Source organism: Gavia stellata, chromosome 27 (assembly GCF_030936135.1).
Source record: "Gavia stellata isolate bGavSte3 chromosome 27, bGavSte3.hap2, whole genome shotgun sequence".
NCBI lineage: Eukaryota > Metazoa > Chordata > Aves > Gaviiformes > Gaviidae > Gavia > Gavia stellata.
In genome coordinates, this window is record NC_082620.1 from 3,536,156 (window position 1) to 3,558,845 (window position 22,690).

Below are 22,690 nucleotides of genomic sequence, written 5' to 3' on the forward strand. Positions count from 1 at the left end.
ACCAGAGCAAGTAATAGAATGCAGTGGGCTTTGTTCTTTGAATCTTATTCCTGCCATCATCATAAGTATAAAGAGAAGAGGTCTCAAAATCAGTCTCACAGTGAGGAAAAGGAAAACACCAGAGTGAAACAAAAAGGCAGGAAGTAACTTTAAGACCACAGGATGGGCTCTTGTGCCTCACTGCTGGCAACCAGAAACAGCTGCTGCCTTTGGTCCTTTTCATTGATTGCTTGCAATATTTCCTGAGGCCAGCCTTCCCATCATCCCATCTGAACAAAACAAAAGGAATTAGTATGACTGGGGTTCCTAGTTCAAAGAATCCTGAACACATCAGTTCCCCTCTCAACAGTACAACGCACCCTTTGTAAACAGAAGGTTATACCATGCCTTGATTTTTTTTTCCTAGCAGCAGATTCTATCCCTGAGTGATATACTTCCACAAAAAAAGACAAATATAAGGCTTACAATTGTAATCACAGTTTGGGGTCTTTTATGTGGCAAGGAAGGGAGGAAAGAAGGAGGATTTGTAAGACCTTCCCCCTACCTTCCCATCTCCTGAATGCTCTCTTGGAAAATCAGCAGAATCCTGTATAGAAAGAGAAGTAGAGTTGGGAGAAGGGGAAGTTTTAAGAAAACAGAAGGTAGTGAGAAGGCAGCTAGGGTCAGGCCTGCTATGCTGGGAATTGGGAAGAAGCAAAAGAAAGATAGAATCAATGTGTAAAGCTGGCCATTCCATTCTCTAGTATAAGCATCAAGGAGCTACTGGGGGAGTCAGCAAGGGTCTCAGGGTTGTCCTGTCTTTTCTGTTAAGAGTCACGAGTTCTTCAACACAATATTGTTTTGTATGTTCATCTATTCAAACTGGTATATATGGGTTCCAGTCTCTTACTCCTAGATGCTTAAATACCACCAAAACGTGTGTTAAACCACACATGGCCCATACAGTGCCTCATGCTTTTATTTCTGCAGTTTTGAAACAGCCTGGAGAAAGGGATGACCTGCTTACTTTTAAACAGTGATCCCAACGTCTAAACCTCATAAACTGATACCCTTCCCAGACAGTGGTGGAACTCACTGCCCTCTCATTCCAACTATGAACAAGCTTTTTCCACACACTACATTTGAAAAGCTACAGTGGATGCTGAAAGGCTGAGTGTATCCCACTGCCGCCGAGAAGTGCTTCAGCACCCTGGACAAGAAGAGCAGCTTCGTTCTTTCATCTTATATCCAAGCACAGCCAAAGCTCAGGGTGGCCATCCTCTTTCTTCCTGTGTGCACTGTATGATACACACCTGTATGTGTATACACACATAGTAAAGTATGCAGCTGGTATTCTGCCAGCAAAGCAAAGCAAAAATAATAATAAAAAAATCTCACTGAAAACCACTAAATTCTTCTGCACAGTTTACAGGTACAGGATCATGACACATAGTTGGATTTAATGAGTCTATAAACCTCGGTAGAAAGGGATTTTAATCTAAACATGAAGTTGGTTGCTTTAAGCATAAAGGTGTTACACAGCTTTTCTAGTAACCACCTCTATCACCCATGATAAAATGCAAGACAAACCACCACTTGTGACTGTTTTTGATGCCTCCTTCTTCAGGCAAGAAACTTTACTGCTTTTATTCTCTGCAACAGGAAGCAACTCGCACCCAAAGCAGCTCTAAAGCTGACAAAGGCTCTAAGCAAGTGTCTGGTATCTGCATCAGTCCAGCTGGCTGCTTTAGTAGGTTTGGCTGCAAGGAAGTTGCCATTACACCAAATTGTCAAGCTGTGGCTGTAAGCATGGACAGACACACCTCTCCTACCCCTTTTTTTTAGGGGGCAGGAGGTGAGAAAGTAGACAAAAGACAGATAGTCTGTTTCCTCCTTTACTGTTATGCTGAAGTGGCAGTTGATGTACCTCAGTTTTAGGAAGGAAATGCTTCTCTCATTCCCTCCTACATTACTGCATTTATGACTGAAGGCAGTAGCAGAGCTGAAGCAGAGTTCCCCCTGCTCTTTTCTCCTGATGACTCTCTTCTATCTGATTCCTTGCTAGGAGCACAGCTTTATTAGGACCACCACAGCACTTCTTATTTAGCTCCCAAACACAGATTTTCCACCATCCCCTCCCAACAGATGCTTTTACCTATTTCACGCTCTCCCTGTCATTACATACACACCAAGTGAGAGACTGAGGGCAGGAGCCAGACGAGCTGCTGGCTAACTTTCTGTTAGAGTGCATCAGAGAGCTACTACATGCACCCTGTACAACACAGCTACCTGATCCAGAAACACAGCACAAACCTGGAAAGGCAGTGAGCTTTTGGGTCAGATACTTCTACGGTGCTGTGTATACTTACATTTTTGGCCTGTAAGCATGTGATTAAAGATCAAAAATTGTCAAAAGTTCTTTTCTGTAAGGTAGACAGCAGGACAAAGCAGGAAAAATAGCCACAAGCTAAATAAAAGCTAAAGATGAAATTAAGATTTTTCACATCCTGGAGAAGCAACCTGTAAAACAAGAGGTGCAACACTGCACTTCAAATGTCTTTCATTAACTTACTGGGAGGAAGGTGGAAAGCAAGAGTTCTCAGGTAAGAAAAGCGGCAGTTGCCTCTAACACAATGTGCGCAGTTCAGCTCCTTATCAAACATTTGGTAATTCCCTCCTTTTAAACAGCTGTTGTGAGAGAACACAGGACTACGGTGGTAGCAACCTAAAGGATTACACTAATTCCTATCTTTGCCCAGCCTCAGAGCACCTTCTGCACGAACTGTTAGATCCAGACAGCTCATAAAGGTACTCATCTACCTCTAATCATGTTCTTGGATATTGCCATGTTCTACTAGTTTTATTATAATAAAAGGCAAAAATAAGACAACGCTAGAAACATCAAAAGGCCTTGAAAGTGCTGAAGGAGACACACAAACATTTTACTCTCAGACATGTTATGGTTACATGAATACTTCCCAAGTGCCATAGTTCAAATAAAAATATATTCATACAAATTTAAAAAAAATACAATTTATATACACTGTGGAATTAGCTTACATCATTTCATAACAAAAAACAGTGCAAAAAACCAAATGGAAAGGTAAGTTGCTACCATTGGAATGGCTCACAGTAAGTTAACAATTCAAAACGGCATAATTAACACTGCACAGGAAACCATGAGGCAGGGGAGAATTCCCCATACTACCCGCTAACTTTTGCCATCAATACTAATCCAGTTCTTGGTTACTATTCCTTTAGTGTTGCTCCGAGTAAAAGGTTACAGGCACCTATGTTAGAAGTAAGTTTCTTGGTAAATCACTAAGCAACCAGAGCCAGAGTAGAAGCAGTTAGTGTGTTATAAGAAGGGAATTAAGTGACGAAAGTGTGAGAACAAGACTGATTCAATACAAGCCCCTTTGCACCAGTCCTTAGCAGAAGGGAAATGCTGCATCTCCAAACTTTAGATGAACTTGTAATTCCCTTTCTGCAGGCTACATAACAGTGATTGCACACTGAGATTTCCCTTTAAAGCAGCTGACAGGGTCACCCACCATCATCATTTAAAACTTATTTACTGAAGGAGTGAAAGGGGTGTGTTTTTCAGCTGAAACGTTTGAATAAGATAGATGCATAGGCAGAGCAGACAGTGCTGACAGCAGGCTGAAGGCAAGTGGCCTTCTCATGGGGAAGCGCAGCTGGTGCTCAGGCAAACCTTGACAAGATTTTTCAGCCTGTCTTGTCTGGATTGCCTAACTCCAGGCCTCAGCAGCGATGACAAGACATCCCGCAGCAAAATATACTGCTGCAGTTTGTGTATAAAAATAAAACAGGACATGATCAGCTCAAGGCAAACAATCTAAGGAGCCCTATTCATGTGCAGGAAGAGAAAGAACCTTCCACACACTATCACTCAACATGAGCAAGAGGAAAAAGATTTGTCATGGAGAGACACAGGGCATTCTTGACAGGTGCACTGACAGTATGGGATTGCTAATTCCACATCAGAGTGATCTGAAATCCCATCAGAATAGGATCCCTGTGATTTGCAACTGCTCATGAGCACAAATCCTTTGAATGAAAGGTAGGTTAACAGAAGCATATTTCAAACCTACAGTCCAGCTTCAGGGAGCACAGAAGGGTGTTGGAAGTTTCTTGGGATAGCTCAGCACAAGGCCAGAGCTCAGGGAACACAGGCATTTTAGAAATCATCTGCAGAGACTATCCAGAGAGAACAAACATCCTTACTCTACTTACAGGGAAAGAACTTGTAAGTCAAGAGCAGTAGCTGATGCCAACTCATACGCTTTAAGGAACACGCCACACCTGTCCAGCTAAGCAGTCCAGGTTGAAGGCACAAGATGGATACTGGCTGTAGGAAAACACCTTCGCTTTGCTCTTGGAAGTTTAAGAGCTTGCATGCCTTATTTGAAATGGAGATAGGATATTCAGAAGCCAGCAAAACTATTTTGGTGGAGGAGACGAGCTGTTGCTGCAGGTTCCACAGTAAGAAAGGGAAAAGAACAAATGTATTCCCTGCTCTTTAGATAGGTCACTTCCCAAGCAGCCCTGGGGAGTGGCCATAGTTAACAAAGGGTCCTGGGACACAAAGAGCTTCCTTCGCAACAACTGCCATTGCACGTACCACAGCCCACCCTTTCCTTTGTGGAAATGGTATAAATCCATTCTTGAAAACAAAGATCTGTCCCTCCTCTCTTAATAAGGCAGCAGGTGGGAAAAAACAGTAAGTGAAAAAAAAGCCTCCAGATGTTCATGGAGAGGAATCAAAATTAAAATCGAAGTGCTTACAAACAGTTTCGCTAAAACCAAACTTTCCAGCTGAGCCATGCCATGCACTGTATAACAAGAACAAATTCTACCCTAAAACTCAGCCTCAGGAACCACTTGTAAGACCAAGTTTTCTCTCATCTGCTGGACAAAGTTCAAGAGCGTCCCATGACTCAGCTGTCTTTATTGCAAGCACAGACAGAGAATACATCTGCCTACCAACCACCCAGACTGCAAAGACTCCATGAACTTTTATGAGTTCAGTGACTTAAAGAGCCCTACATCAAGAGCATGGCTGGTGACCTGGGCACAAAACCTCCTCCTAACCCTAACTGGAGTAGGGCTCAGCAGCCCGCAGTTTGCAGAGCAGTGCCCTGGAACAACCAGCTTCCACAAAGTCAGTCAAAGAGGCTGTTCTAACAGATTTAGTGTTTTGACACACATAAGGAAAGGGCACAACTTCTTCAGGCTTAGTTGGGAAAATCTTCAGCATAGATGAGTTCCTGAATTCAGAAAATACAGTAACATCCGATTTCCTTCTGCCACAACTCTCATCTAGGTAGCTCCTTATGGCAGACAACAGGTTAACTGGAGTGCTCAGAGGCTGTGTAGAAGCTTTTCTGGGATGCATTCCCCATGTTACTTGGACCAGTCTCTTGGCTGAGAGAATGCTCTGTGCTCTATCAAGCCAATCAGCTCTGCAGCCCCTGGAGGCACAATGCTGGCTTCCCACTGAGGGTTATCTGTATGCAAAACTCAGGAGGGCAGGTGCCTGCTGGAACAATACAGGTGCTGGCCAGGATGGTACCTGCTAAAGCAGTGAACTGGCTGCAACTGGCTTCTAAGTGCTGATTTTACCCTTACAGATATTCAGCTGTTGCAGTTGCAAACATTATCCCAGGCATTTTTAGAGCACAGACAGTCCGACTTATCACCCTGCAGCAGATCCTGCCTGTTAGTCACCTCCTGTACGGCAGCCTGAAGTTACAGCAGCTCCTCTCATGACACAGAGATAGTTCAACCAAGCCCAGAGACAGAGCATCAGTTCTATTTGCCTCCAGAAAGCAACACTTCACCATGCTCTGAAGACGTGGGGTTCCCTGGTCTCTAACCCTAGCTGGAAAGGTGTCCCAGGCTCTCACTGTTGGATCAGTACAAGGACAGAGGGCCTACAAATGCCAAGAAATGCATAAGTGTCAGGGAAGTGACAAAGCAGAGTGCCAAAAAGCGCCTTAGAAGAGTCTCTTACAGAGAGATAATAGCAACAGCTAACAGGGAAAGAGAGATCTCCCTTCTCCAAGATGCTCTGCAAGTGTATTAAATATTTATAATCCCAAACAGTAACTGGAATTGAACTGTTTTGAACTCCTGATTTACTGAGCTGCTCTCAGAAGTCAGCTGCTGTCAAAAACATCACAGCAGGGATGCTTCCCCATGAAAGAAGGAGAGAAATTAGGAACAAATGAAGCCAGAGTGGAGAAATATGGGCAACTGGGAGCACCCGACAAAACATGTGTATTTCCAAAGAGTTGGGTTTTTTAATACTGCTTTTGAGAAAAGCCATCTTCCAGAGCAGCTATTTGATAACTGCAAACTTTAGTATCTCCTTTCAGCCTTGACAGCGATGCCCTTCTCACACAAATAAGGCAACAGTTGCAGGAACAAGTGAGGAAGAGGGAGACATACAGGAGGACAGGGAAAAGATGCTGCAGTTCTCTGCACAGGACACAGTGGAGCTAGATGGTTCTTTTTCCCAACCCTTAAAAAAACCCAAACCAAAACAAAATAGCAGAACACACAGTGTCAGGACAACATCTGATGAAAAGAAATAACTGGGGCACAGGAAAAGAAAAAACCTGGATCAAGAGTGGTCAAACCAAGTGCCTGAGACCAATCAACAACTCTGGGCTCAGACAGCTCCTCTAATTCTCTGGCTAGCAAGATGTTTTCCAGCTCCCCAGGCTTGATATGCATGTGAGAAGCCAAACGGCAAGTCTTGGGCCTTGTGGGGTCCAAGCAGAATGCGAGCGCGTGTGCAGGCTTGGAAGAGGGAGGTAGCCACACCGACAGTGGGGCAGGGTGGGCAGGGGCATCAAATGGTCTGATAGTGTTGTCTCAGTCTTGCCTGCAGAAATTCGTGGGTCAGGTTGTGCCGAGTGATTATCCCAACAATCTTAAAGAGGAAGAAAAGAGGAAAAAAGATACAAGTCAGTATCACAGATGTGCCACTAAGAGACGTGCATGGTAGAGCTGTTGTTCTTTCCAACCCCCAGAAAAGAGGGAACCTGCAAGCAGTTCTTGACCAATGCTGAATTAGAGTGGGTTCAAGTTCAAGTCTCACCAAAACAACATCCCTCCCTCTCCCAGCACTTATCTACAGGCAAGACACTGTTTTAACTACACCCAAACAGACAACTTAACTGCTGCTATCGTGGCTGGACACAGCAGTAGTTAGCCCTGCCTCGGAAGGGAAATCCTGTCCACGGTAGCATACAGATGTAACTAAATCCTTTGGAAAGTGAAAACTGTAATTGGAAATAACAAAGCTGTCTCTTATGGCTTCATTAGAGACATTTCTGGTATGCCACATGATATGACTGCAGATCACTTGTATCAGATACATTCTAGGAAGCTCTAAAGATCAAAACAGAGAAATGGTAAAGCTAGCTAAGTGGTGACTGCACAGTGGCCATCACTAGCTGGCAGGTCACAAAAGGAACCCTCTCCCAGCCTGCTGGGGAAACAGTCAAACCACACATTTCAGCTGATGAAACACCTCAGTGATTTTACACGTTGAAAGAGTTTAGAACTAGGCTGCTCTCTAGTACTGCAAGAGCATCTTGTACTAAACGTGGAACGAGTCAACACCTCTTGTTTTCAACCAACAGGCTCTGCAGAGTGGCTATCAGGAACCTCAAGAGGCAGAAAAAGCACCACTGTCTCATAGGGACAGACCAGTTCAGGCTTAAGGGAAACAGTTTCTCATTATGTTTATAGGAAGTTACTGACACCTACTGACTATTCCTTAGCATTGTAGATGGCAAAGAGACAAGTACAGTGAATCAAGCACAAACCATTCAAAGACTCCTTTATTTTGCTGCTCCTTTGAGTAGGAACAGAATGCAAGTTCCCCTCCAGCAGAAAAACCTCCTACCCCAACACACAGGAAATTCTGCTCTTGGCCTTGAATAAAGCTGTCAAAGAGGAAGCCAAGTTAGTGGCCTCTGACGAGCTCAAGGCCTCTCAGCAGCTACAAGACAGTAAGAGCTTCCACATGCTGCCAACCTGAGACAGGGGAGAGACTGCATGTCTTGCCCTTTGCAGGGAAAGCAGGAAGCAGGCTTCGACACAAAAGATGGTAACAAAGTGACAGTAATCAACAATGCTTCAGGGCCTTAAGAAGATCACATCTGATCTCTTTAAAGCATTTCTGTTTGATGTTAAGAGAGATCTTAATTCTCCCAAAAGTGGAAAGCATTGCAAAAAACACAGTGGCTTCCTTGCTCAGCCAAGGCAAAATGGAGATAAGGACTCACCTCTCCAACTGCATTCACAACTGGTAAATGTCTGAGTCCCATTGTCCTAAACAGGTTGAAGACTTGTGACACATGAGTGTTTGGAGAGACAGCAAAGGGTGATGGGTTCATGTATGGGGTGACATCCTAAGAAAGAAAAACAATTATATTATTTACAAGAGGCATTTTCACTGTCTCTGAGAATCACTAACAAGCAATTCCTACAACTCCTCCAATGCACTGATCTCTGGACAGGGTATTGGACTGCGGGCATCTTCTATTTCTCCACAAATCCAAAATTATTTCAGGAACCTGAATTTGTCACAGTTTGTTCGAACACTGTAACCCATGATCTTAAGAGCCCAATGCTGCAGAAAGCCTCTGAGCGGGATAAATGCAGGTCCATAAAAATAAGAATGCATATTAAAAAAAGCACTTTGGCCTACACAGCAACCTTCCTGTCACAAAGATAATGACAGGCCTGCCACTGACTGAGCTGCCAGCACACAGAGTTCCTAACACGTATCAGCAGTTTGCCGGTCCAATCTCACTCTGGCAGGAGTCTAATCTAGAAGGAAGTTAAACTAGACAGGCAGCGTCTTATTCTGAAAGTAAAGCACCTGTGTGCGATGTTACCTCATAGCAGGTATCAGGACTGATTTCCACATGCAGACAAGACTGACTGAACACATCAGAAGTATAGAATGTTGGTCACTGCACCCAAGGGTGGACTTAAATGTGCTCTCAGTGTTTTTTAAAGGCTTGGGACCTAAAGATGTATCAGGAAACACTATCACACTGCAGTGCATCTCTTACCACTATCATGCGAGGGTTCAGCAACGTGAGGTCCAGGTCATGGATATCTGGATAGCGGGGGTAATCCTCTGACATCTCTGCATGGGACAGACGAGGCTGACTTGCACTCTATAAGTAAACAAATGCCACTGAACCGATGTGTCACCATCCCAGATAGTACATGAGCTGCAATCAACACACCAAATGATGCCTCCCAATTGCTCACCCAGTTCTCCTTATCCTCCCATGCCCACACATACAACTTCTACAGAGGTACCGCTAGCAGCTCATCTCAGAATGCAGCAGTGCAAGCCCAAACCTACAGAGGCATTTAGCTGAGAGAGCAACAGATCTGCTCTCCAACCTCTGATAGATCTACGCTCAACACTGGAGGGCAGCAACAAATCAGCCTTGTGGAAGACGGGCCTCAAACACAAATGCTCATACAAATGCTCATCCTGATCTCAGCAATACAGCTGACACTCTCCTGGTAAGACCTTCGCATGCAGCACTAAACACACAGTATACGCTGCTGGTTGCTCTGCCCTCCATTCCCCAGTTCTGACAGGATTGCACCTTTATGCAACAAATGTGTCTGTTGGTTTATTTTTTAAACAGTAGCTGTCCTCTTTTCCTGGGGGTGCTTAAACTGAAATGAAATTCTTTTTATTCTAGAGCTGCAAGGGAGAATTCACATTATCCATCTGCAGCTTTTAAAATACAGATGCATTCCTTAAAGTGTAAGAAAAGGTAAATTCTTTTTGGCAGCCTATAAATATTGTTCCCAATCTTCTCAACTGAGAGGGTAGGGATGTCTCTGCTACAATTCCTGATTAGGAAGACTCACTGACTGGCTCTCGGAGTAACAAACACCCCTGACAAGGAGGGTGACGAGCTGTGAGCGCAAGATCAAGCCATGGAAGGTCAAAGGTCTGAAGCGTTCCTCCATGGTCCACTCTTCACTGGGAGACTGGTCAGGGTACAGGTTGGGGTAGGGAGTATATCTGTGAACAGATTGAACATATTATAAGTTGCATGAAGTTAAGGAGAGACACATACTCCCGCCTCCAAAACAACAACAGCTATTTCAGCTCTTTGCAACCTTTTCCTGAACATTTCAGGGACACTTGTTAGAGTCAAGCAAGTCTTTTCTCCACCGAACAAAATAGCAGAGAGGGGTCAAGAGTCATTACCATGGGCAGAGTATGACAACAGCAGAAGAACAGAGACAGCCTCCTAACCCTCAATTTCAAATCACTTGCTACGAAAGCAGTTTTCAGTGCCAAATTATTCAGATTCTAATAAAAGCTGAAGCATCTGGCAAAATGTCAGGGTCATGACTCCACCCATAAGAGTCACAATCACTAGGTTAGAAACTGATTCACTAGACTGGGCTTCTGCTTGGAAGCAATTGCAATACAAGCCTGGTGACTCAGCCCAGTTAGCGGAAAGGTGGTATCAGTATTATGGCACCAAGTCATTAGCTCCTCTCTTGGGAGAAATGAACTTTGCAGGTTTTTGCAGACAAGAGGGCATTGATTTCTACAGACAAGATATTTCCCCAGGTATTCCACCGTCTCCAAGAAATATTTCTGGATAGGTGGTTGAAGAAAATTTAAGTTAACAGGTTGGACACCATCAAGCCATTAGCCTAGGACTCAGTCACATGTGTGAGTCCCAGCACTGGCTGATGAGACGTGACAAGTCACTTCTCCTAAAACATGGATACCAGCACTGTTTCCTCTGACATATGGAATGACAGGGACCGTATGAAGCATCAGAACACATCTCAACATATGGGAACACCCTGTTTCCATACGTTTGTGCCTACCAGGATCTCACCTTCTCTCTAGCATCTGTTGCAGCAGATCCTCCTTTTCTGGTGGCTCCTCTGTTGCTATGTGCTCATCACACATGTTACGCAATTCACTTGAAGGATAGGATTTCATGGACTGACTACGCTTGCGCTGCTCTCCAGCTCGGGTGAGGATGCTAGATTTCTGGATACAACAAACAATTTTCAGATACCCCCCTAAGCAGATCAACAGTTATCCAAGAACGACTATGAACTATTTGATCATAGCTTTATATCACGAGATAAGGTGTTCCTTAGTCAGTGCTGCCGCAGTACTTGTAAGTATAGCTAATAGGACTGTACTCTCCTTGGACAGAGAACCTGGAGTTTAGGAACTCAGGCACTCTTTTTTGCTAGAGCATGAGTATGCCACAAGCACGTTCATTATTCATTCTGACCTTAAAATTTAAGTTTCCCAAGAGACTAAAGCATCTGCCCCACTACCCCTCCTACAAAGGAAAGAAGGATTTAGGCACCTACTAGTGATCTCAATGGCGGGTTCAGTTCTTCAGTGCCAAATCCAACCTTTTTCCATGTCTATCCTAAACAGGTTACTTCATCCTCTTAACTTCTGCCTCTAGGAATGCAGCCCACTCTTCTGCCTTTACCATGACCCAGAGAATGGAATGAAATTGAGTCCTTGAAAATTTTGTATTGCAGTAGGTGCTTATGTCTGACCTGAATTCTGCACTGACAAAAGCCTAAATAACAAAAGAAAGGGCCTTCTGCCTGCAAAACAAAGCTCTTTACCCTTCAACCTATCAAACAAGCAACTTCTTACCTTGAATTTGATGTTGTTACTTATCAGTTGATTTCCCTTCATGAACTCCCTCTCATTGCCCCGGTTCTCAGTCACTACAGGGAAGGCATGATGGACAGTTGTGCGCAGGATGCTAACAAGGGACTGGATCCTGGTGTGCGGGTAGACATATGTCAAGTTGGGTTCCATGATGTCGCTGGCTCGTAGTCTGAGGAAACAGAATTCCAAGATTGCTGCATGCATCACTTCAGCGACAGAAGGCTGGTGATGGACAAACAAGGAAACAAACCAGTCCCAAAACAAGATCCTGAAGGAGTTTGCTGAAGTTTAGTTCTGCCAGTTCCTTGTACCCGTGTGCTCACCTTCACTGTGTTATTAGCCATGCCGGCACAATTGATCTTTTTTGTTTTTTTTTTTTTTAACATAACATTGCATCAATGATGCACTATAGGCAAGGAAAAAGATTCCAACTTAAAACATAGAAAGTATTTAAACACTACTGGGAAAAGACGACAGGTGGGAAGAAGATGAAATTCTGCAAGAAGCGGAGTCCTGTGGAACATTTTCACAGACTTCTTGCTGAATCTCACAAATCTGCTCCTCAGATCTCCACCTGTCTACCCTTCCTCAGAAAGGGCTCCAGCACCTCTTCCCTGCCACAGGCCTGATGCACAACTCCCAATTCCTCTCACAGCAGTCCTGCTCACAGCTGCTCCTCCCAGAGCAGCCAGATTCGTTGGAGATGAGGCATCATCCCCCTCGTATTACAGCATTCCTTTCTGAGCAAGAATCCTACCACACTCTAACCCACAGCCCTGCCAAGAAGAGCAGCCTTACTTATCCATTTCCACCTCTGTTTCCCACTCCAGAAGAGGAACTCCTCGCAAGTTCACATGGATGTCATAGATGCCTTTGTTGAAAAAGTCTCCTGTCCATTTGGCTACCTGCAGAGCAAATGGAAAGTCTACTGAGTTGTTGCTCCAAGTACAAGACCCCTTGGCTTATCATAGCCCTGGAAGGAACAGAGATTCAGGGCCAGCACATGTTCAAGCAGTCTGCAAGAAGCCAGAGCTAAGACCCTGCACTCACCATGAGGGTGATCATTATTGGGAGCCCATAGGTGATCTCGTTGGTGGATTCAATTAGGATGACGGTCAGGCTAATTGTCATGCGGACCACTCCTCCCAGGAATGCTGCTGCCCCAATCAGTGCAAAGGTTCCCGAGTAGATGTGATCCAGGCCAATGTAGCTAGGGTGAAACACAGAGCCCGGAGATTAGAATAACCTGACTGAGAGCTCGGCGTGCGTCTGCAGCACATCTCTCGCACACATACACACACTCAATGCACCTTTTGAGGAGGTTGGCGACCAGGCGTCCAAAGGCAGCCCCACAAAGCAGTGATGGCACAAAAAGACCACTGGGCACAGAGATCCCGTATGTCCAGCAGGAGAGTAAGAAATAGAGAAGGAAGAACAAGGACAGTGTGACTGGGCTGAAAGTACCTGCAACACAAAAAGAATCATGACTAAAGGGGCACAGGTCTGTCAGACAAAGACAGTAGTCTTGCACCATCCACCCCTCCGTTCACAGCAGGCTCATCTCACAACAGCTACTTAGTCTCCCAGTCCAAACACACATGAAGACAATGAATAAGTGAAAAAGAGAGGAAAAGCAGGCCTTTCTTCCCATGGAGGAGGCTTTCACCTGTTGTACTAGAAGTCCTCTTAGCCTTGTGGTTCTTATGACAAGGCTGATTCAAGCAAGATGAAGCTCTGAAGCCTAAGCATGGGATGGGGCAGTGTCTCTTAGCTACTCACCATCCTGGTGGAAGAGCTGCAAGATAGCTGACTCCTGAGGGTTGAAGAAGAGTGTGGCCATGTCATTGTAAGTTTCATTTGGGCAGAAAAAAGTTTTGATGCTTGAGTTCACATCCTCTGACATACCCTAATGCAGGACACAAAAGACACAAACAGTTAAAATCCACTCTCTCCTACATTAGTCTTTGTGCAGAATGGGAGTAACCCTTCTGTATAGGGCTGCCAGCTCACACTTGGGAAGTTCAGACCAAACATCAATAGCAGAGATGGGGCCTGCAAGATCAGTGGGGTCGCTAATTCACAGTTTGAGCTGCTTCAAAGTATGAAAGCAGAAAAGGCAGCTTTCATTATTACCCTAAGCTCCTGCAACTGTCTGTAGGCTTTCACTGAAGTTCTGTTACATACTGCATGCTGTCAAAAGCTCATTATGTGCCTGTGCTTCTCTGGAGGGTGAACAATATGATGGGGACATATAATGTTCACATAAGATTCCTCACCTGCAGGCTCAGAGTGTCATTGCCACTATGACTGGTAGAAGACATCTGCCGACACTCCCCCAGAACCATGGAGGCTACAAAGACCACAACTGTGGTAGTCAACGACACCAGCAGGCTCTCCAAGACCCTGCAAGTACACAACAGAAACCATACATTGAAGCCACACTCAGCCCTGTAACCCAGTCCCAGCTCCACACACAACTTTGATAAGGTTGCAAGAAGACACAGTCACCATAGCTTAACATCAGAAGCAGGGAGACTCTGCAAGTCAAGCTGAATTATGACTTGGTTGCCAGGGATTGCATTAACTCCCCTTTTTAATTGCCTGCCCCAAAAAGGAGCTATTTCTGCCCAGGGAACACATAGTAGTCATGCATAAAAAGCCACACGGAAGGGTTCAGGGATGAGGCTGTTCACATGGGAATAATGTTCTGTAGACCCTTACAGGGTAACAGTCTAGACAGGACTGGACAGGTTGATGCATAGTCTCTCATAATATCTTTTCTAACTGCTGAAGTACTATTTTTTTTTTTAACCTGGGCTTCTTATTTAGGAATTGTCTAGAGCAAACAAACATCTATTTTCCAGAATTATATAGCAATTCCCTCTAAATAGCACAGATATTAGCTCAGTTGTGGATTTAATTAACCAAGATAATGAAAAAAAAAAATAGTGTGGAATCAGCTATTCCTTTCACATCTGTTTGGACAAGAATAAAAAAATACTGCATGGAGACAAAGCTCTGGTTTGTTCAGCTATAGCCTTTATAATAAAGAGCTCCCTTCATAGCCCTTGTTAAGGGGGGTTGCAGCTCTCTCTGTACCACCAGAGTAATTACTAAAAGCAGAGGGACTGTAACATCTGGTTTCTGGTGTTCATTTTTAAGTTCTGTGGAGAACTTCATTTTGTGATTTCAAAAATAATAGGTCTAGGATTTCCTCCAATTCCTCTCATGGGGTCTTCTAGATTGATGCTTTTGTTTTGGGACACTGAACACAGATCAGAGATCCCTGCACAAACTCAAGAGAGCACAAGTACCTGACCAGCTTTGGCTTGGGATGCACGTTCCGCATGCGGTACTTCGCAAGTCTCTTGTTCAGGCAGTTGAAGGTGGCTCCGAGAAGGCCTCCTACAATCCCCATCAGAATGAAGAAGCCCAAGTCCACAGCTGTCCAGAGGTGGCATTTCTTATCAGACTCAGAGCACTACATGTAGAAAAGCATTTAAAAAAAAAGCATTAGAGTAGTTGCTGCAGTTTCCTACCAACGCTTCTGTTTCCACAGCAAGAGACTTTCAGCAGCTATGACCACAGGGAAAAAATTCTGTCTTAGGGTATCAATATATTGCAGCTAAGTATCAACTGCCCTTAACTGAAATACAAGCATGTGTCAAAAAAAAAAAAAAAAGAAACACTGAACTGACAAGCAACTGGAATAGGGGGAAAATAACAGCACTAAATCTTACCTTAAATTCCCCAAAGTTCAGCAGCCCAGGGAGCTGGAAAGACCCCCAACTTCCAAACTGAATCCCAGAGCGGAAAAAATTCAGGGTGAAGGTGGCAGCCATGGAACAGAAAAGCTGAGGAAGTTAAAAAAAAAGAAGAACTAAACACTCCCAAAATTAAGACTGGCACAGTCAGTTCTTCCTTGAGACTTATGCCTGGGGATGGAAATCTCAGAGCCTTCTCAAGCTTTAGGAGAATAGTCCTACTGAAGTTTAACACCCATTGCCTGCTGCAAAAGACAGCAGGGCTAGAATGGACTACTATAATTATCTGATTTGGTTTCCCACACAAGAAGTTAAGAATTTCACCTAGTAATTCTTGCAGCAAAAGCTCCTTTTTTTTTTTTTGTCAAAGATGCTAATTTGCAGTTGCAAATCAATTATAACGCACTAACACAGCTTGCTTAGAGTTGGAATTGAGGTCTTCATTGGCTCTGAAAGAGTTGCTATCTTGGCAAATCCCCTGGCTCCTTTTATCCCCACTGAGAAAGAGCAAAGTAACTGAATCCCATCAACAGGACATTTGGCATAAGAAATGCAAAAAACATCCTGAAATCAATACATTTTTAAAATACTGTCAACTTCATGAAAGTAGGCGCTAGAAGCAGAGAAATCGACAACCTGAAGGCACATGGCATTGCTGCAACACAGCTCCCCAAGGAGCCCTTTCTCCCAGGTACACTAAATCTGCTGCCTACAGAGATGCCCCATAGTCCCAGATACTACCAGACTTGTCTCTGCTCTTGATCTGTAGTAATTCTGGAGGACTCAGAGCAGGCAATCTCTCTCCTGCCAGGAGAGCTCAGGAGGAGACATAGGATAATCTGAATGCCCTCATGGACAAGCCCTCCCAAAGGTCCAGCTCAAGGAAGAGACACACAGAAAGAGACAGAGTCATTACTCACCACTTTCCATGTAAGTCCCTGGTTCCAGAAGGAGGAACCTTCTTCCAAGCTGAAAAGAGTGCCCCCAATTGGGGCTCCAAAGGCAGCCGCAACCCCTGCAGCAGCTCCAGCAGATACAAAATCCCTTTTATCCCTGAAATGAAGAGGAAAACAATCTCAGTCTATCAAAGTAGAGCTCTGGAGGTGCTTAGGTTCTGCAAAGAGACCATTCCTATTCATGGATATATCCCAGGGATACAGGAGTCACGGCTGGGAGAAATGTTGGCCATTGCAGGCAACACCATTTATTCAGTAAGTCATTGCAGCATCATGCTCTTTCTCTAGAGCACCAATACAGAGCAAAACTCTGGCACTACACCACTGCCCAGTATGAAGAACTATCCCAAACTGCGGTGCTCCAGCATCACTTGAAGGAACTACAGAGAGGGAAGGGCAAGATTTTGTTCACATTCAGGTGGACCAGCCTTCTCTGTAGTATATCTTGGTCATAAGGGGTGAGTAACTGAGCTTGTTCCCAACAATGAAGCCACTGAACCATTCACATTAAAGGTTTTAAATGGGTAGAGATTTGCTGAGTAGTACAAGAGAACATCAATGAACATGGAGACCACAGCAGAGCAGCATGGAAGAGTTAAGCCCTGGTGCTGTCTTGCTGCAGAATGAAATTGCAGGACACTAAAGAGAAAATGAAAAAAACAGCAGACTGATTCATCCCAGCCCACCACCCTTCTCCCAAGGAAGTCTGCTCACCCATTTTCCCCTCCTCCACATCCTGGGTACAGTACCTGTCACTGCGGAAATAGGGAAAGTTAAATTGGATCTTCCTCAAAGAGATGCTCTGGAACTACAAACAAAGTAAAGATTTAGAAACATAGGACATGGAAACTTACTCCTCACAGTACTCTTACAAAGCAGTGGTGTGACCAGGCCAGCGACCCAGGCCAGCACTAACCTGTGGCAAACCCGCACCTACGACAGCACCACTGTGAATCATTGGACCCTCCTTCCCAACAAAAAGACCTGGAAAAACAAAACTGATGAGGCAACATGCTCCCCTGCCTTTCCCTTGCTGACAATGCCAGGAGAGATCAGCTCACCACTCCCATGCCATGGCACAGTCACCTGTGCCAAGCCTGCAGCTCCTCCCTATGCCCTCAAGGTGAAGGAAGGTGCTGACCCTTGTCTCCTCAACCCCCCAAATGTTTGTGAAGACTTTCACAGACTTGGCACTCCAAGTGGGTGGAACCATTCAAAGACAGCTGTTAAAAGGACTCTGAACTCTCCAGGTTACTCTGCCCTGCAGCCTAGAACACAGACTCCTTCAGGCTGCTCTAGACAATGTGTTCTGGAGAATTGTCAGGTCTCCCTCTTGGATTGAGGCACAAAGAGCCACTTCTGACTAGCCTACCCAGAAAAAGATCTGTTCCCCCAATAGTCCTCATCCTTCTGTCTATTTTCTACTCTATACATGCATTCCGGGCTCATCACTCTGCTCCAGCCCATCAAAATCATTTTACTGGAAAGGTAGAAGCCTTTTGTACCCTACATACAGCAGAGACAGCATTTTTCCCCCTTTAGTGATTCCTTACCCCAACAAGATCAAGACTCCACAGTCCTTCTTACCTCCTGCCACACTGAAGAGCACTCCTATGGCTTTGCACACCACCGTCCGGAGACGCACAACCCCTGGAACCTTTACCCCGTTGAGGTAGCACTTAATTTCAGGGATTCCTGATCCAGCTGCTACAGGCTGCAGAAAAGAAACACTGATGCTGTGCTGCATCGATTCCATAACTGACCAACAGTATCTCATCAGAGAGCACAAGGGACCAAGAGACCCTGCTTAGCTAAATCAATTAGCACTGTGATGCTAGTTTGATGTTTTGGGGCAGAAAGTGCTTCTGGCAAGAAGGAAACTTCTTACCCAGGACCTGTGTGAGAGCAAAGGGAGGCTAGGTAAGGAGCAGCAGTGGACCAAAGCCTTACTTGGATCAGGACCAGAAGACTGGCAAAAAAAACAAAGGTCAGGTTGAACCCCAGCAGCTCCAGCAAGGACAAGGCAAGACAGCCTTTCTCAGTGCATTCTTCCACCGCTGCAGGGACGGTCAAGGAAAACAACATTCCTACCACCACCACACAATCATTCGGTACTGTCTGGGGGTCCCACTGGCATCAGAAGTCAAGCCTGTGCTTCCTAATCCAGCCAGGGCAGCCAACACAACCTATCAGGAAGCCAGGCTTTCTTTTCAGAGCTCAAGATGGAGCTACAAGAAGAGAAACCACATATTCTTTCAGGGATTAACCTTTGCCTACGTACATGATACTGGTTTCTACGTACATTTCTTGATTTCATGGACTGAATTACATAGGCAAGTTGAAAACTTGATTAATCATCAACAACATGACTGACGGCAGAAGTCTGAGAGTCAGCTGTTCTGCGCAAAACACAGCAACAGAAAGGAAAAGGTCACTTGAGTCTAACAGGAATCCACACACTAGATAAAAGATACAGCTTTGTACCACCCGGAACTTGAGCTGGGTAAAGAGCCGTACGAAGAAATCCACAAAGAGGCCCACCTATGAAAAAGAAGACAGATCTGCCATCAGAAATTACTACATACAAGTAACAAAGACCAGCCTCTAGTAAGTCCTACCAGAAGTATGCACACATGGGAGGACAGAGGATGAAGAAGGCACAAGCACTGTTCAGAGTAAAGTAACTTCAGAAGATCAGATTTGATGCCTCCCTCGTTCTCACTAGGACAGATCCATCTTAGAATTATTCCTGAAGAGACGCATTTCAGAGTACTAATCTGGTAGCATTTTTTAACACCCACAACATACTTCAGGGGACAGAAGAAAGCTGGTGTTTAATGGAGGCATACAGTCAGCAAAGCTAATTTTCAAATACTCTAGAAAACACATGCAGTAAAGTTAGTACCACCAAACATTAAAAAAAATACAACTCAACTGTAAATTAGCATCCTTTTTTATTAAGTGCTCACTTTGGACAAATTTTCCTGTATGCAGAATTAAAGGATTTGCCAGAATACTTTGCAAAGAAAGCACAGCAAGATCTGAAAGAAAAAAAGGCTTCCTGCAAAATAATCTAGCAACAATGTGCTACAATTCCCAAAAGACAACTCCAGCTACTAAGCTCTCCACTTCATGAAAGAGAATGTTTCCTCCTCTATACTCCTTGGCCATTGACTTCTAAACTATTCCTGCTTAGTCTCCTGATTTTCCTCATTCCCCAAACAGCATGACCCTTACCAGTCCTGTGCAGACTCCAATAGCAAAAACCATCACCCACTTCACTGCTTCATATCTCTGGGCTTTCTGTTTAGGAAGAGGATTAAAAAAAAAAAAGCCAAGTCAAAGCAACATAGAAATGGGGATCGGAAAAAGGCGGTTTTGGGCTCCACAGCTCAATTACAGCTAGAGTAATAAATCAACAGAAGATGGTGACAACAGCAAACTGAAAATAGGGAACTGAAAGTGCTGAACATCTCACTCACTTTAAACCTAAGGATAAGAACAGATGCTGGGAGCTATAATCGCCACCCATATTTTTATTCTTTTCATAGAGAAACAAAGAGAACACATAGAATTTCTTTCATAAAGAAGAAAAAAACCCCACAAAACTTCCCGCAGTGGAGAGTATTTAGAATCATAGAATGGTTTGGGTTGGAAGGGACCTTTAAAGATCATCTAGTCCAATCCCCCCGCCATGGTCAGTGACATCTTTCACTAGATTGGGTTGCTCAAATCCCCATTCAACCTGACCTTGAACATTTCCAATGATGGGGCATCCACAACTTCTCTGTGCAAATTTTCCTGGGCAATTTCCACAGTTTTAGCTCTCAAGCTAATGAAAAAGAAAGAACAAGGTCCTACCTTGTTGTCCATGCTCTCCAAAACTTCCAAGTATGGGTCATTGATACAGCGATCATAATCCAAGCTCTGAAAGAATGCCAAAACACCAATTTAAGAGAATCAGCTGCAACAGATTGTGCAAAAAACTATGGATCGAAGACCTTGTTAAAGACTACAGAGTCATTACTACCCCCACAGCAGATTTTGCAAACAACAGTAGGAGCAAAAACTCCTGGAAATAACTTCATTTAAATATTTCCAGCAGAGCCAGACCCTGAAAATCAGGAAGTGAAAGAACAGACCTATTTCACCGCCCAAGCTGAGAGAGATAGGGAACCAAACAGGAGCACGACCAATTAATACAACTTTAAATTAAAGAAGTCACGTTGTACAGATTTAGACTTGACTTCTTTAAGTGCCTCCAATTTGACAGTACAGGGGATAACATTAGATATGTATATTTAATCTCTCACTACAACAGGAACACTAAATAGGAATTCCTCTCCAGATGAACAGCATCAATTCTTAAGCTTATCACAGCAGGGAATTAAAAGCAATATAGAGTTGCCCAGTCGTACTCACAAAGTACCAGTACCTTCTATGTACATCAGCTTCACCTTTTCAAGCCAGTAACAGGCTGAGCTGGTGACACCCATGCTGACAGCAACTGCTCTAAATAGCTCAGGGCTACCACATAGGCATGCAAAAAGCAAAAATCTACTGTAAGAAGGAGGATTTGATAGATGAGAAGATCTGCTGTGAGCCAGCATGACAAAAGAGGCAGCAGTAAGGCAACAGTGACCAAGTAGCTACAGATACTTTCTACAGTCATGAGGAAACAAGACCACTAGAGCCTGTAAATCTCACATTAAAAAAGTGGAACAACACAGCAGACCCTGAAAATGAATTTTCTCAACGACAGTCTGACTTGAGCAGCAGATGTTCAAGCTCCACTCACAGGGCTTTAACCCAGAAACGTATAATGGTGAGGAACAGTTCTTTGCAAGGGCAGCAACTCTTGGTATTTCTGCTGATGCCAATGCAATCTAATTTGTAATGCATTTTGACTACCTGCCCCTTTACAAACTCAAACAGATAGCAACCTGCCTACAGTTCTTTTCACGTTAATTTCACAAGCTCTTATCAGTTAATTTCCCACCTCATAGTCTTTGCGTGGAAGGATCTCATCCTCCTCTTCATGAGTTTCTCCTAGGATTGTCTGCAAAACAAACACGGGAAACGAAAATCATCAAGGGAATGAACACATGTAAAAGTGCTCACGAACATTGGTAGTGAAGTCAAAATTAGGGAAGGCTTATGCCACTATTGTTTATAAAGCCAGAGTATGGATTACCAGACCACCACTTACTTTGGGGTAACTGTATAGGGTCTTACCATAAAGCTTGCCCCTCAGCAAGAATAGACTACATTACTTCTATATGGGAGCTCCCCACAGCATAGTAAAGCTGAGTTCTAAACCCACATCCCAGCTTCCTTCACAGCAACAGGTTACAGGGAAGCACAGGGCAAGAAACTTGCACAGACAGCATTCTCCTACGCTGCAGCTGGAAAGAACCCCTGCCAGAGCCACTCCTTTCTAATGGTTGCAAGGGGTGCTGTACCCGGGAGGAGCTGCAGCACAGGCTGAGGCACCAGCCCAGAGGCTGGGATACCAGACCCAGCCAAAGCAAACGTTGTCTGGGGTACCGGGACAGCGCGGGCCGAGGCACTGGCAACAGAGGCTGAGGTACTGGGCGCAACACGGGGCAAAAGAACGGGAACGGGCCGAGGCGTCGGCCCGAGCATCGGCTGAGCTACTGGGCCCTTCCGCGCCAGCTGAGGTACCGCGCCCTGCGGCGCCGGGCCGAGGGCCGCCTGAGGTACCGCACCCTGAGGCGGAGGTACCGCACCCTGAGGCGCAGGCACCGGGGACGGAGGTACCGGGCCCTGAGGCGCCGGGCCGAGCGTGGGCTGAGGCGCCGGCACCTGGGGCGGAGGCACTGGGCCCAGCCCCATAGCAACACTCAACGCCCCCCACAGCCGCCCGCCCTCAGGCGCTCCCCAGAGCCGACGCGGCGGCGGGGCCAGGCCGCGGCCCGGTGTCGGGGCACCGCCAGCAGGCACGAGGCCGGAGGCGGCCGGGGGCGCGCGGGGCCGCGGCCGTACCAGCTCCTCGGGGGTGCGGCTCTCCCGCTCGCCGCAGCAGCGCGGGCAGCAGCAGCAGCAGAGCCCGGACCCGCACCCCGCCATCTTCCGCCGCCGCCGCCACCGCCCCTTCCCGGCCCCACCCACCGCGCCGCGCGTGACCCCGCCGCGGCCGCCGCCTAGCCCCGCCCCCTTGAGCGCGGCGCGGGGGAGCTGAGGTCACGGCGCCATGTCGGAGAAGGGAAAGCGCGGGG

General features: G+C 45.4%; 1 protein-coding gene across 2 annotated transcripts; it reads right to left on the reverse strand.

Moving 5' to 3' along the window:
* Positions 1 to 6,361: 6,361 nt before the first annotated feature.
* CLCN6 (chloride voltage-gated channel 6) lies at positions 6,362 to 22,541 on the reverse strand. 2 transcript variants are annotated; one of them, XM_059829809.1, is made up of 23 exons: positions 22,458 to 22,541; positions 21,451 to 21,510; positions 20,313 to 20,378; positions 19,689 to 19,754; positions 18,926 to 18,992; positions 18,402 to 18,508; positions 18,039 to 18,165; positions 17,368 to 17,435; positions 17,201 to 17,259; positions 16,416 to 16,548; positions 15,472 to 15,585; positions 15,046 to 15,212; positions 14,008 to 14,134; positions 13,511 to 13,637; positions 13,042 to 13,195; positions 12,782 to 12,941; positions 12,530 to 12,636; positions 11,714 to 11,900; positions 10,920 to 11,077; positions 9,925 to 10,081; positions 9,099 to 9,206; positions 8,304 to 8,429; positions 6,362 to 6,940 (listed from the first exon to the last, which is right to left on the reverse strand). In XM_059829809.1, exons 1-23 carry the CDS (start codon positions 22,539 to 22,541, stop codon positions 6,860 to 6,862), a joined length of 2,610 nt encoding a protein of 869 aa, XP_059685792.1. In that variant the 3' UTR covers positions 6,362 to 6,859. The 2 variants fall into 2 exon arrangements, with proteins under 2 accessions (XP_059685792.1, XP_059685793.1); XM_059829810.1 differs by lacking the exon at positions 20,313 to 20,378.
* Between the last annotated feature and the right edge of the window lie 149 nt (positions 22,542 to 22,690).